Below are 15,399 nucleotides of genomic sequence, written 5' to 3' on the forward strand. Positions count from 1 at the left end.
AGTTATTTGTGTGTGAAACTGATGAGAACTTGCCTGAAATGCAAATACCCATTTTTGGTAATTTCTAAAGAATGGTCTACTCGTTCTAAAAAGAATGAAAGAGCTTAATAAGATTGATTATGAAGACAGAATATGTGATTTATGAGAGGATTGAAGGAATGAAGCAGCTAATCTGAGAAACAAATAAAGGTAGTTACAGGAAAGAGAGATTTCCTTTTATGCAACAATAAAACATCAACTAGCATTGCAGGGCAGGAGGTTTAGGTTACATACCAAGAAGATCTTCTTTACTCTTACAATCATAAAAATCTAGAAGAAAATGAAAGTAAATATTATTCTGAAAGTACAGTTACAATTTTAAATTATAAAAATGTGGATAATACACATACATTTTGCTCAGTGGAAAAGGTTAAATAGACTTCAGTCAGGATCAGTCCATTGAAGTAATTTTTAACTGTACCTTTCTGTTTTTCTGTGTTGGTGCCATGCAGGTGATTTCTAGTTTTCCACTGTATTTCTAGTGTATTTGCTCATGGCATTTTTCATTCTATGTTTCATCTTTACTTTTTTTTTCCTTCTCAGTGTCATTAGTCTTAATACAGTGGATTCTTTTAAAAAATAAATAAATACCCATACTGTACCGTGGTATTTACTTTACTGCTCTTTCCCTATATTTAGAATGTATACAGCAATGAGGTATTTATACTATGCCATGGTAAACGTTTACTTTCAGTGGTGCCCACTGTACTTACTTTTCCATCTTTACTGAGCTTAAATTTTAGCTCTTCTTTAATTTCCATATAGTCCCAGTCCATATGATTTTATTTTTCTGCTTTCCAACATATGTGAAAATATCTCCAATTAAAATGTTACCACTGTTGAGGTTTGGTTTTTTTTAAATTATTTTTACTAGAAAATATTTTTTGAGCTACTGGTCTTCACAGTTCTGTTGCAATACCTTTTGATGTAATAGGTGGACTCATGCTGGTGTGGCTTGGATGAGAATGTACATTTTTGAGTTAACACTTGCACAACACAAATGATGGGATTCATCTCACAAAGCTTTTGATGTCTGTAGTGTAGATGTCTGCATTTGAGTCAGTCTCCTTTAATTAGCAGAGAAAAATGAGAATCTTCAACACACAGTTTATCTCAGTTCAAGGTGGATGGCTAAAATTATTTCCCTCTATAGATGCTTATTTGTCTATGTAACTGCAAATGGTGTTTAGCTAATTAGCTCAGATATAGGTATCTGCTTTGAGGCTGTTTAAAGTCAGGGGAGGTTAATCCCACCCCATGTAATTTGTTTGGCTGTTGATGAATTTTCATTTAACATGTGGTAGCCTCACTGAAACTCCTCCATTAAGCAGAGCATTGGTTTAGGTCTACACTCTACCTGAACCCCGAGTTGACAGAGGTTAAATTCAAATTTTTTTAGTCCAGTCTGTAATGCTAAACTGGCATTAGTTGTGGTTTATTTTAGTGTGATATGTTGTAAACCAGAAGCAGTCAGAAGATCCATATTGTCTGTGGCATCCCTGCTGCAAAATGCGGTGCGGTGCAGTCCTTTGGGGTAGAGGAAGAGTCAGCAGCTGGAGGCAGTAACTGCTGCTGCCATTCAATTTAACCTGCCCAGCTGGGTTTTGGCTTCAGCCAGGGTAGTGTTTGAGAGCATTTGTGAAATACTGGTAGTGCCATATCTGTGTGTATTTGATGGTGCATAAGTTTTAGCAGGATACTGATGAAAGAAATGCCTGTGTTGACAAGTGTTGTGATGCCATTCAAAGAGATTTGTAGAGCAAAAAATCGATGCTGAGAACCTGACATTCATGCTAATTGCATTTCAGGGTTTGTTTTTTTTTTCTGCTGTGCCTTTCTGTGGAATGAATACCCATGAACAACTTCAAAGTGCACTCTACCAGTGTTCTGCAAAACAAAAGGAATAGTTCAAGGAGGTTCATACCACTGAGCAGTTTGTGATATTTTCCATGTGTGCCTATCTCAATGTAGAAAGCCAAACCTGATGATGATACCTTATCCAAAAGGTAGATCTCATGTAGCTTTCTGACAATGAGCAATACTTTTTCTTGATAATTCAAGTTGAATTACCTTGCATGTAGTACCAAACGATTCCAAGTCAGTGCTTGTCAGACCTGGGAATCAGCTGCCATGATGCACTTTCATCTTCTTGTGCTCCCTTCAGTACCCTGTATTTACCAAGGAAATCTGATAGAGCAAAGTCATTGAAACCTGGTCACGTCAGAACATGGATGAGGGAGCTAGTGGATGAGAAATCAGCTGCTGTGCACACCTATATTTCAAAAAATTATAGTCTCCCTTTTTATGAAAAGGAATTTCCTATCTTTTTAAGTAGGGTGTTTGAAGATTTAATTCATCCTTTGGCAATAAAAAAAAAGATCCTTGCCTATAGCTATGCAGAGATTTCTTTTCAAGTTTATTATTTCTTTCAAAGAGTTAAGTTGTTTTAAAAGTGTCCTTAGTTTAAATCTGTAAAATACTGACTGTTTCTTAGTATTCAATTCAATTAGTATTCAAGAATTTCTTGAATTAAGCTTAAAGCTTAATTCAGGTCAGCTCAATATATATTTCAGTAGCAAGTTTAATATCACAAATGACATTGTGGTTAAAATTTGAGAAATGCTTACTTCTGTTAGTTTGTAAAATAAATAGGTTGCTGTGACTCTTCATATTCTTCAATTTTTATTCTGGCTTCTTTTAAAATGCCAACCAACTTGGCATTTTAAAGATCACTAATTAGTTTTGTATTTGTTTGAACTTCATTGTGTTGTTTGATCTGAATGAACATGAAAACTTAGGTGTTTATCTTGGTATATGGAGAGGCTTTTTTGTTGTTTGAACCCCAAAGCTTACCACCATGTAAGTGAAACAAGGGAATGCTATAAAAAGCACAAGAATAAAATTCCTATTTCGGGAAAGAGGTATGTTTTAATTACTTAGGCAGATTATTTTACATGTTTGTTTCATTTAGCCTGTTTTCTGAGTGAAATGCATTATATTTAGAACTAATGTGTCAGGATTAGTATGAAAAAACTTTAAAATAAACAGTCTTTTATCCTTAGAATTAAGATACAGTTTTTTCTTCACATAACTTCAATTAGAATAATCAGTTTAGGAGAGAAATTTGGATCTCCTATTTTAATTACTGAAAGAGAAGAACAAAATGGAAGGTGGTATCAAAAATGTAGAGTGGCTCCTTTCTGTTCTTGATCCTATCTCTGAAGCAATGATTAGGCATGTTGATAATTCAGTAAAAAATCTTCTGAATTCTTCAAATTCCACCTACATGTAAGTGTGGAATTAGCCTTTAAAAATACATTTAAGCTATTTTTTTTGGAGTAAGCTCTGATACAGCATTGCAATCTTACAGATTTCTTGTACAAGTTTTTAATTTTTTTCAGAAATTCCATACGTAGTCATGTTACTAGCACCTGTATATAATTTTTTGCATTACTGGAGTTGTCAGATATAAATTTAAGATAGTTTTTCAAATGGTTGCATCAGGGATTAGGATACCATTTATAGAATCACAGAATTGGTAAGATTGGAAGGGAGCACAGCAGGTTATCTGGTCCAACCTCCCTGCTCAAGCAGGGTCATCCTAGAGCACATGGCACAGGATAGCATCCAGATGGTTCTTAAATATCTCCAGTGAGGGGGACTGTGGAACCTCTGTGGGCAATCTGTTCCAATGCTCAGTTGCCTACACAGTAAAGTTCTTCCTCATGTTCAGGTGGAACTTTCTGCATCAGTTTCTGCCCATTGCCTCTTGTCCTATTGCCTGGCAGTGCCAAGAGGAGCCTGGCTGCAGTCTCTTGGCCACCTCTTACCTGGGGTTATTATTCCCCAGGTGCAGGACCCTGCATTTGCCTTTGCTGAATTTCACAGTTCTATGCCCATCTCTCCATCCCATCCAGCCGAAGGGCTGCACAGCTCTCTGGGGAATGGGTGACTCCTCCCAGCTTTGTGTCATCACTGAACATCCTGAGGAGACATCTGCCCCTTCATTCAAGTAATTAATAAAAAGTTAAACAATATTGGGTCCATTATTAAACCCTGGGGGACACCACTAGTGACTGATTATAACCCTCAGGGATCTGCTGTTCAGCCAGCTCTCAACACACCTTGCTGTTCACTCATCAAATCTGCAGTTTCTGAGTTTGCCTGTGAGCATATTGTGTGAGACAGGGTAAAAAGCCTCGCTGAAGTCAAGCTGGATGATATCCACTGCTCTGCCCTCATCCAAGGTAGTTGTTTCATCATAGAGGGAAATCGGGCTGGTCAAGCACCTTTAGTGAATCTGTGCTTAGTACTCATGGTCACCTTGTCCTTCACGTTGGTGGAGATGACTTCTAAAATGGGGCTTTCCACTGCCTTTCAAGGGATTGAGGTGAGGCTGACTCTGTGGTAATTTCCTGGGTCCTCATTCTGTGCTTTTTGAAGACTGGGGTGACATTTGCTTTTTTTCAGTCCTCAGGCACCACTGACCTCCACAGGCTTTCAGACATGATTGTGAGCAGCCTCGCTGTTGTGTCTGCTAGGTCTCTCAGCACTTGTGGATGCATCCTGTTAAGGCCCATAGACTTGCTGATGCCAGTGTGGCTAGGTGTTTTCTCACCCAATCCTCCTTGGCAGAGGGAAAATCTTCCTTCCATCATTCCATTACTCTGGTCTCCTAGATCACAGATCCCTGAGGGCTGGTCTTGTCAGTGAAGCCCAATGCAAAGGTGTTCAGTCACTGCCTTCTCTGTGTGCTGCTGCCAGGGTCCCTGCTCCATGTAGTAACAGGCCCACACTCTCCTTGGTTTTCCTGTTCTTACTGATGTATTTGAACAAGCCCTTTGTTTTGTCCTTGTTGTCCTTGACCAGATTCTTGAAGGGCCTTGGCCTTCTTTCTCTAATTTTTATTTACTCTGGCAACACCTCTGTATTCTTTCCAAGTGGCCTGACCTTGTTTCCATCTCCTGTGTATTTCCTGGCTATGGTTGAGTAATGAAGGAGTTCTTTATTCACCCACACAGGTCTCTTGCCCCCTTTGCCTGATTTCTTGCTCATCAGGATGCCTCATCCTTGAGTCTGGAGAAAACGGTCCTTGAATACCAGGTTTCCCTCTTTTTATTAAAGGTCATTATAGTGATCCTGGAGATTGGGAGACTTTTTCATTTCTACATTGATTTGGATTTGTGTTTTATGGCTTCTGTCTTGGTAGGTCTGGGAGACACAAGTAACTGTGACTTCTAGCATTTTTATCTCTTTTTCGTCTACTGGATGTAGGAGATTAGTGATGTTTTATTCACACTTTTTCTTTGAAGCCTCTGGTAATCAAGAAAGTGACTCTAATCTCTAGGAAATTATTTGGAACTGGGACATTGAGACATTCTTCCAGAATGTTTTATAAAATTGACGATCCTTAGTAGAGTTTTTTTTGTGGGTTTTTTTTTTAACTTCTATTGAAGACATTTCAGGAAGTGGAGGCTTTGGTGAGAAAATGAGCCCATTGAACAATAAACACTGCACTTAAGGAGTTTTTTTTCCCTATAGTGCAATTTACACTTGACTGATGTTTTTACACCTGAATATGTAACACTTTGATATTTACTCCATCATATCTCAAAATATACTTAAGTGATTAAAATTAAAAAGAAATTAAGTTATTTCTTGGTAATCATAAATGAAGCTGCTGCTAGGAAAGTGCATTATTATGAGGCCTAGAAAGTGGGAAGTGTGCTTATCTCTGGCTAGGTAAGGTAAAGGGAGTAAAGACAATTATACTGTGGATGAAGGCAGGGAAACAGTTAAAGAAGATAGAATTTTTTTTTAAGACTGTATCCAATTTCAACAGTACTTGGAGTGTGGGTGTTCATCTGTCAGGAGGATTAACGATGAATTTAAGTTTTTCATCAAAAAGCTATTCTTTCAGTGTTGTGGATGGCTCTGTCATGCATAGCTTTCATCACTCTTTAAAGAAAATTTTGTTAAAGGTAACTACTTCACAAACTTGTGCAGCTGATTCAAGCAAGTACTATTGATTGCTTAGCTCTAAACTTAAAAAAAGTAACATTATTTCAGTTAAAATAGCTGCATAGCATTTTTAAACTTGTGTGGTGAGAAAAATAGAATAGTACAATTCCTTTAACCATCACTGCTGTTTTAGGAGTGGAAGATGTGGGGGCATGCTTTACAAGAGAGTATCTTCTGGCTTTCTGAAGGTTGTAAGAGCTATAAGAAATTGTAGCTAGCCTAGGAGGTAGGAAGTAAAACTAAAACTGAGCAAGTGCTGAAATTTTGTTTCTTATAAGTCTAATTTATTCTGACTTTGTATTTCAGAGTCCAGTTGGCAAAACCATTCTTAATAGCAATTCTTTGGGAAATGTATTAACTTTATGACTTGTTCATTCTAAGAGCTAAATCTACATATTAGAAGACTTGGAGGTGACTTAATATCATACAATATATGCAACAAAGACAAATTGTAGTGGGTTTTATTTTAAAATATTATGGTCTTGTGATTTTGTGGTAGAAGATGAAGCAACTCCACTGCAGCCTATAAGAACAAAGTATATATATATGGGGGAAGTGTGTTAATCTTCATGTGTTTTTACAATGGGTGCAATAGGGAGAAGAAGATTTTATGGTGGTGTGACAGCTAAAGGGAAGAAAGTTACACAAACTGTCATAAAACTTCATTATTTAATATTAAAATGTTTTCTTGTGGAGATAAAAAAAGTTGTGGTTTATGACACAGAAATATAATGCCCCAGGAGAGTGAATGGGAAATTGTACAGTTTTCTAAAGTCAGTGGTGTTTGTATCCATAGGTGGGTTAAAAGATTTATTCTGTCATTATTTTACTATTTGAGTATTTCTGTCAAAATATATCCTGTGAATTACTTGCTGATAATAATAGTAATACTAGTAACAGACAAAATGCAATCCAATACATTACAGACTTCTGAAGAAGAGAAGAAAGAACAGATATTCTAGGATTTAATTAAGTGACAATAAAGTCTTTCCATAATAATGGCCTTGCATAACCAAGGATGTACTTGTTTTTAATGAGTTATCTGATTAATAATTTGAAAACTGCATGTCAAAATCAATAGAAAAATAAACTTTATCACACAGAATTTGTTTGTTATATTTGTGTGATTTTTGGCTGTGTTAAGGAGTTTTCTACATTTCATCTGTGCCAAAAATTGTTAGACGTGATCACCAGTATCTGCATAGGAATTTGGATCTGGAAATACTGACTTACTGTAATTTAAATAGCATAGTCTCACTTAATGAAATTTAGTCTGAACATATGATGAAATTGTTCAGGTTCTATCAAGATGTGTTTCTTTCCTGGAAATATTCTAGTTTCCTAACCTGGGTGTTAATGTTAGAGAGTCAGGTATCTAGAAACTATTTCTTCAGCTATCAGGAAATTCCAAAAGCCAAGCGAAAATATGGATACCTTGCACTAGAGCAATGGACTTTTTTCAAGAAGAGTATGTCTTAGTATGCTTTTGAAAGACAGAAACTTGATTTGCCTTTCAGCTGCAAGCTTATTCTTCCATCTCCCTTAAAGAATAAAAATTAAGGATAAACAAAAATTCATAATTTTTTTCCTACTTCTTCTAAGCATGGCTCTTTACTATCATGAATGTCCCTTTTTTTGCCAACCTATCTATAAAATCAATTAATTACCCTTACTCTTGTTTTCATAATTTCTGCTTGAATTGTGTATTATTTCAACAAAAGGTGGTTATAGAAAAGGAAGAGGAAATCTCATTCATTTCAAATAAACTATTGGTTTAGAGGACATAAAGCCTTGTTTGAAAGGAGGTTGGATAATTCCCTTTTGGTTAAAAAAAAATGCCCATTACTGAAAAACAATCTCACAAGACAGAAAATACACTTAATTTAGCTTGGAAAGTTGAACTAAGCCTTTCAGTTTCATATTTGTGCTTTATTCAGTTCAGCGTGGCTGCACGTGGTTTTTAAAGGGAATTCTGTGAAGGGATTAAAACTTCTTTCCTTGTGGGGAAAACATTTTTCTTATGAAACACAAATGCAGCATGTATTTTTCAATTCTTACTTATCAGTCTTCTGCCTCAGTAAAAGAAACTTTAAAATAAAATTTTTAAAAAATCAGTTTTTTGAATTTTTGAAGAATAAAATGCACACCAAATATTTCTAAGGAGATTTCCCTTTCTTTTGTTTTAAATTTCAGACATGGGACATAGAACTGGAGAGATCTGCAGAGTCATGGGCTGAAACCTGTCTGTGGGAGCATGGGCCAGCAAGCCTTCTTCCATCAATTGGACAGAATCTGGGAGCACACTGGGGAAGGTAGTTTAAGATACTGTTTTCTGCAATATATGAGATTTTTAAAAATCTAACAAAATGTGCTTGTTACTTAAAGGGAAAACGGTAGATGCTACAACTTTTGAATGATCTAATACACTGCTACTGGCTTTCCTAGGTACAGACCTCCAACATTTCATGTCCAAGCATGGTATGATGAAGTGAAAGACTTCACATATCCCCATCCTCATGAATGCAATCCATATTGTCCATACAGATGCTCTGGTCCTGTTTGTACACATTACACACAGGTATGTAGGTGTGCTTGATTTTTTAATCACCTGTGGAAAAGAGTGGCAGAGACTTCCAGCTAGGTTGCTGTCTGACCCTTGAGCATGCTAAACTTGCAGTACCTACCACAGCACAAAAGTCCAAAAGAGGCTTGTTTAGACTCAGTTGCAAGCATTGGGTATCAATGGCAAAGTAAAGTTGTCATGCAAACCTTAAATTTCATCCTCATAAATATCAGTAGGATTGAGGAAAACTCATAAGCAAACCCCAGTGTTAAACTGAGTGTTACTGCGCAGTGCGCTTTGCATAATCTGTTGAAGAAACAGCTCATGAAAAAAAAAATATTTTCTTAGGCGAATTCCTCAGATCAAACAGTAGTTTTTAAGAGCTTGTTTTAATTCAGGAAGATTTTAAAATTGCCTAGTGATCATTTACTTCATACTTCTGAAATCTGTGTATCTAGCCTGAATTTTTGTTATGGGGTACCAGTCATGTTTTCAGTGAATGGGAAATACATGGTCTTCAGATTATACCATGATCCACATATAATTTTTGATATAACATTGGAAAACTTAAAAATTTTTACTTTTTAAACACTTATTTTCTGTTTACAAGCATAATTTACAATTGTACTATTTTTAAAATAAAGTTACCTCTATGTTCTTATTTACCATGTCCATAACTTGTAGTTACATTTACTATTGCATGCAAGATCAACAAATATATAGAGCTTTTTTGTGGTACTAGTTCTTCACAGTACTTAGCTCTTTCAACTCTTAAATCCTGCTGGATCTAGAGATTGGCTTACCTTGAATGAATAGATTTTCAACACCTGTCATATTTGTATGATCTGAACATTCCAGACTTTGTCATTTGATTATTTTTGAGATCTGCAATGAAAGGTGAGTAAAGGAGCACAGCCACCTTAGATTGCAGTGACGTGAAAACATATTCATTTAAAATCCTTTACTTGGGTCTATTCAGTGTATAAGTATTTTTGTTAATACTTTATCCTTTGTTCTTCCTTTTACTGCTGAAAAATATCTGTTGTCTCAGTCTAACCAATCCAAATCACTTTGAGTCTTTAGGTTGTGCTGGAAACTCCAAAACAGGGGTTCTTCTAACTCACGATTATCAATTAATTATGATTCCAAGATTCAGTTCTTCAGATCATGTTCTGTAAATGTTTTGCTACACTTTCAAATGTATGCTTAGAGCATTTGTAAAAAATGAGACCCATATCTTTTCCTTCAAGGTAAAACTTTTCTCTCATAAGGATGTAACTGAATGGCCTTTTGACAGTTGTAATTAGGCCACTTTTATAGCAGAGGGGAATGCATCACTTTGGTAATTTGAGTTTTGTATAGCAGAGATAGTTTTGATTTTAAGTTTATCATCTTTGGTTTTTACGTTTTCCTCTTTTCCATAGGTTGTTTGGGCTACAAGTAGCAGAATTGGTTGTGCAATTAATTTGTGTCATAACATGAACATCTGGGGACAGATTTGGCCAAAAGCAGTTTATCTTGTGTGCAATTATTCTCCTAAGTAAGTAGATTGACACCCAAAATTATCTTGGGGGGGCAAGATACTTTATAATAGATGAGGAGATAATCTGCAAGGAAATCAGTCTGGATTTTTTGGGTTTTGTACTGTTACAAAATACAGCATTGTTCCCAAACAGCCTTCGGCTGCACAAATACTCTTGTGAGTTTTCTGGTGCTTCAGTTTTCTGCCCTATCTTTTAGTATATATACAGCATCAGAGACCTTTATTATAGTGTGATATCTTTCTGAAAAATAAATGTATCTCCCCATTGTGACTTAAAGGAATGTGTAACAGGAAGCCCATGGTTAAGATCAAATTTTATAGGATATACCATCTAGGAGAGAGTAGAGCCTGTCCTCATGAAGGGGAGGAATTTAGTCTTATGGTGCTATGCCAGTCTGAAAAGACCTTACAGCAATTTATGTCAGTTCTTAATTTTTTTTTTCTTCTTGGACTTCAACTAGATCCTGCATATGTGGTGTAGAATCATAGAATCATTTGGACTGTAAAAGAATTGAGACCACTGACTCTAGCCAGTAACCTAATGCTGGCAAGTCCACCACTAAACCATGTCCTTGAGTTCCAAATCTACACACTTCTGAAATACCTCCAGGTGTGGTGACTCCACCACTTCCCTGGGCAGACTGTTCCAGTGCTTGGCACCCCTTTCAGTGAAAAATGCTTCCTAATATCTAATCTGAATTTCCCCTAGTGCAACTTTAGGCCATTTCCATTCATCCTATTGCTTTATAACTTGGGAATATAAAAAAAATCATGTTATGGTCTGTATGTCTGCTGGTTTTCATAATTTATTTCTTGATATATTAAGTGCTGTTTAATATTAATATGCTAATACACTCATTTTTTGCTATTTCTTCCTGTAAAGGGGTAACTGGTGGGGTCATGCTCCTTATAAACCTGGCCGCCCCTGTTCTGCATGTCCCCCTAGTTTTGGAGGAGGTTGTAGAGAAAATCTTTGTTATAGAGGTATGTACTATTTCACCATTACAACTATAAATGGGAATAGAAATGTAGCTTTTCTTTTGATTTCTTTCCTCATTGTGCTTTAAAATAGTGGAATGAAATATATTATGTATGTGCCCAAAAATCAGTTAGGCCCTACTTTACTATGGTGAATGGGGATATGTACTTGTGATACATAAGGCTGAGTCTCACCAGAGGGAATGAAGTGCACTGAACTCCTGCTGATAATTGCTGATTCAGGGATTTTAGTACACAGAGATGGAGTCTCATTGTGTGCTCTTTATATGCCTTTCTGTAATTACACTGTAAGTCTGTGCAGCCATTTGTTTATAGGGAAACATCTCAGTGACATAGTTATGTGATGTGTGTGAAAAATCAAGAACAAAGCCAGAAGACATCAGTAATTAAAGAAAATGTCAGTTAGGATGATTATTAACTTACAGTTTTTGAAATAGCATTTATAGTATTGAAACGCAATGTATTATGAAGCTGCTACTTCTTTTTGTTCTACTCTGTGAACAACTCATTTAGCAAATTTTGTTAATAACTTCTGAGATTTCATATGGACCATATGAAAGCTGCATGTGTGTGCCTAAATAGCACTTATGGTTCTAAGTAAGAAATTTAGATACAGTTAGGAGTGTTTCAGAATTATTTTCACTATGTATGAATAGAAGGGCCTCATTTTCAAGTGTATATTACAATGAAATAAGCTTTAATTGCATGCTGTCTATGAACTTGGTAAAACTTTGGTCATGTGTAACAGTGATTGTCTTTGTCCTATTGGTTTTCTGATAGCATAAAGATATTAAAACAGGAGCATTAAGAGCAATTTCATACTTCAATTGTGCTACACATGCTGGGAAAAAAAAGGATATATTTTCTCACTATCACAAACATACTTGAGGTGTTTTATTAATCTTGAGTGCTCCATCTTATGAAGCAGTGGAGAGTTTTCCTTGCTTTCTTCCTTTTGTTCCCCATTTTATGAGAATAAAGCTGTTTCACTGAAACATGGTAAGGGATTTATATTCCACGCTGATTTTTTTTTTTATTCTCTGAGATTTTTTTTTTCCTCCACTTTCTGAAACAGAGGATTCAGAAAGACCTTATTCCCCCCATGAACCAGAAGAGGAAACCAATGAGATTGAACGTCAGCGATCCAAAGCCCAGGATACAACTGTGCAAAGCCGGCCAAGAACACATCAGCCTTCAGCCTCCACAGGCACTGATGACAGTGAGAAAAATGAAGTGATAAGCACACAGCAAATGTGTAAGGAATTTACCTGATTTGCAAGTGATCAACAAAATTGAATTATCTAGTATCAAATTCATTGCAGTGAATTTGCTTTTTGCTTGTTTTAGCTCAGATTGTTTCATGTGAAGTAAGGCTAAGAGATCAGTGCAAAGGAACAACTTGCAATAGGTATGGCAAATTTACAGTTGTCATTTTGAGATTTTTCTGAAAGGCTATATTTGTACGTGAGCTGGAATATTTCTCCTTTTTGTAATCCCTGGATTTAAAACCAAGTTGTATTTAATTCTCTTAGGTATGAATGTCCTGCTGGCTGTTTGGATAGCAAAGCCAAAGTTATTGGAAGTGTACATTATGAAATGGTAAATACTTTTAAATTAGATTTTGTACCAGTAGGGTTTTTAATGAAATGTCTTTTCTGTTGGCCTACTAGTTAAAATCCTATTAAGAATGGATTTTGGGGATGTCAGCATTCACCAAAAGTAAAAGCTTTCACCAAATGTTTAAGAAAGCATCAGATGACCTAAATTTGCATCTGCTATTCTGTGTGTATTGTACAAATGTGCTTCATTCTTACACATACACAGAAGCAGAATTTTTGTGTCTACATATTTGCATGCAAATACGTGAAAATGGAACTAAAGGAGGAGTACAGCAATTTGTGGGTGTGCTTGTAGAAATTCTTTCTGTAAGATGGACCTGCTTTGTGAATAACCTTAATACTAGCTGAGAGTATTCCATTTACTCTGTAGAATGGGAAAACAATATAGGAAATTACATCTACTGTGAACAAGTGTACTGTAAATGAGAATAGTTTCTCTGAGTAAGACAAAGTGGTGATTTATTTGCTTGAAATAACACCTATATAAACCAAGTCAAACATAAGACTCTCTACCGAGTTTTTAATGACACGTTGTAATTAAAACCTTTTTTTTTTGTCTGATGTGGATCTTCTTTTCTTGCTCTGTTTTTTCAGCAATCCAGTATTTGTAAAGCTGCCATACATTATGGCATCCTAGACAATGAAGGTGGTTGGGTTGATGTCACTAGGCAAGGGAGGAAAAATTACTTTATCAAGTCTTACAGAAATGGTGTTCAGTCAATTGGGTAAGTTTTTTCTTAAAATGTAGAAAAGGTTTAAATCTGTTTTTATTGTATTATATTATAAAAATTACATCTGTAATTTTTATGCCATACAAAATATCACATTTTAAATAACATTTTGTTATGCTCTTTTCATAAAGAATATGAAAATGCTATAAAATGCATGTGGATATAGAGATATTGTGTCCATTCTGAAACTTTAACCGGTGTTTAATAGTGGACAGAGGGTTGGCACAATCATAATATGAAAGAAGGCTAAATAATTTACAGAATGACTTGGGCAATAAGTCAGTGTTTGTAGTTAAATAATGTTGCGAGTATTCAGCTAATTAATTGATAAGAGTATATATTTATTGTCAAAAACTAGCACATACTGACAGATTATTTTATGTGTTTTGGACATGGACAGAGCAATCTATGACAGTTAAGAAAGCAATAATATTACAAGTTCATGTTTGTAAATGACCCTCTTGTAGTGTGCATATGGAACAAGAAGAAAATGCACCTCTTCCTATATGATTCATTCATTTCATCACAGTTCCACAGTTTACATATGACATTTTGCACAAATATTTTGCATGATTTCTACATTGGCCAGTGATGGAATAATATTCCATACTGTGGAAACTTAATTTGGAGGTGTAATGCCCTGCTGAAGTGCCTTCCTTAAGATTGGTATGTGAAACAGATCCAAAGACTTGTAGACATGCTAAAGGAAAACTCAGAAAAGCAATGCTTAAAAATGGAGAATGCTTGGCTGTTTCATATATAATTATCCAACGAGAGAAAAACATCAATACTAATATATTGGAGTCTAAGATATTACTGGTATTTGCAGATTGCACTTCACTATATCATAATGTATTCTTCAGAGCTTTACACTGCTGTCCTTATTTCTGTCTATAGTTAGTATATATGTAATAGTGGTATGTGTGTAGCCCATAGGGGTAATACTGAGCTGAAAGAAAACAGGATTTTTCTGAGTTATTTACTTGGCTCACATGTAAACCCAAGAGTCAAGGAGTTAGGTAATCATCAGAGGCTGTGCTCTCTGTGCTGTGCAAACAAATGATACAGGCTATGACACCTGTCATCATTTCTCTTTTCAACAGATATGTCTAATCCAGCATAGAGAGAAGCATTGACATGGTAGGCTAAATTCAGTGGCCTATAATTTGGTCATCTGGGTAGCACTTAAGGCATTGATATCAATCAGTTTATTTGGATCATCTGATGACCTGACTCTGGTTTGATTTACCTGTCTAAAAATGAAGATACAGACAAACATTTCTCTTTTCTACTTGTTTGATTCAAAGAGAGAATTAGATCTTGATTATATCAATGCTAACATACAAGGAGCTAGCTTGCTTACAAATTTAGGCATAGATAAGCTGTAAAAACTTTTTAAACTGGAACAAATTGATTTCCCATCAGTTGAAGTCTGTGTTTCTATGCTATGTGAGGCATAACTCATGCACAATCAAGGCAGCCTATAAAGTGTATTTAGCACCTATCTTCTGAGAATTGGAACTCAGAGCTAGTTATTTTGGCTACGGGAAAATAAAGATTATTTGCCAAAGTTTCAAACCTTCAAAAGACCCATCAATAAGGCAGGGGATGACTTGCAGCTACCTGACTCTCACCAGTGTCTGTAGATGCAGCCTTGCATAAGCTACTATTTCAACTATTCAATAGATGAAATAAAGTGGATCTCACCTCTACTGTGTATTGCAAAACAGAATAGAGGATACAGAAAAGTGTCAGTGCAGCATACAGCAAATGGCCCAGTCTTCAGCTCCTTTCATTTCTTGTCAAGATTGCTAATACCAATGTTTTTTCAGCTGCTGGATTTTCTTAGGATAGGGTACTGTTCTGAATAGCTCAACAAGCTAG

At 35.8% G+C, this 15,399-nt stretch overlaps 1 protein-coding gene across 3 annotated transcripts in view; it reads left to right on the forward strand.

Moving 5' to 3' along the window:
* CRISPLD1 (cysteine rich secretory protein LCCL domain containing 1) overlaps window positions 1-15,399 on the forward strand; it is a 37,013-nt gene that overhangs the window by 10,683 nt on the left and 10,931 nt on the right. For 2 of the 3 annotated variants that reach the window (XM_014870693.2, XM_014870694.2), the window contains 8 exons: window positions 8,254-8,372; window positions 8,506-8,638; window positions 10,048-10,163; window positions 11,050-11,150; window positions 12,241-12,420; window positions 12,513-12,573; window positions 12,698-12,764; window positions 13,379-13,509. In XM_014870693.2, coding sequence (XP_014726179.1) covers window positions 8,254-8,372; window positions 8,506-8,638; window positions 10,048-10,163; window positions 11,050-11,150; window positions 12,241-12,420; window positions 12,513-12,573; window positions 12,698-12,764; window positions 13,379-13,509 — 908 coding nt within the window. Of the gene's footprint in view, window positions 1-8,253; window positions 8,373-8,505; window positions 8,639-10,047; window positions 10,164-11,049; window positions 11,151-12,240; window positions 12,421-12,512; window positions 12,574-12,697; window positions 12,765-13,378; window positions 13,510-15,399 lie in introns of those variants that run through there. The other variant, XM_088176379.1, reaches the window with a different exon arrangement.

This window comes from Sturnus vulgaris, chromosome 1 (genome assembly GCF_052056855.1).
Source record: "Sturnus vulgaris isolate bStuVul1 chromosome 1, bStuVul1.hap1, whole genome shotgun sequence".
Lineage (NCBI taxonomy): Eukaryota > Metazoa > Chordata > Aves > Passeriformes > Sturnidae > Sturnus > Sturnus vulgaris.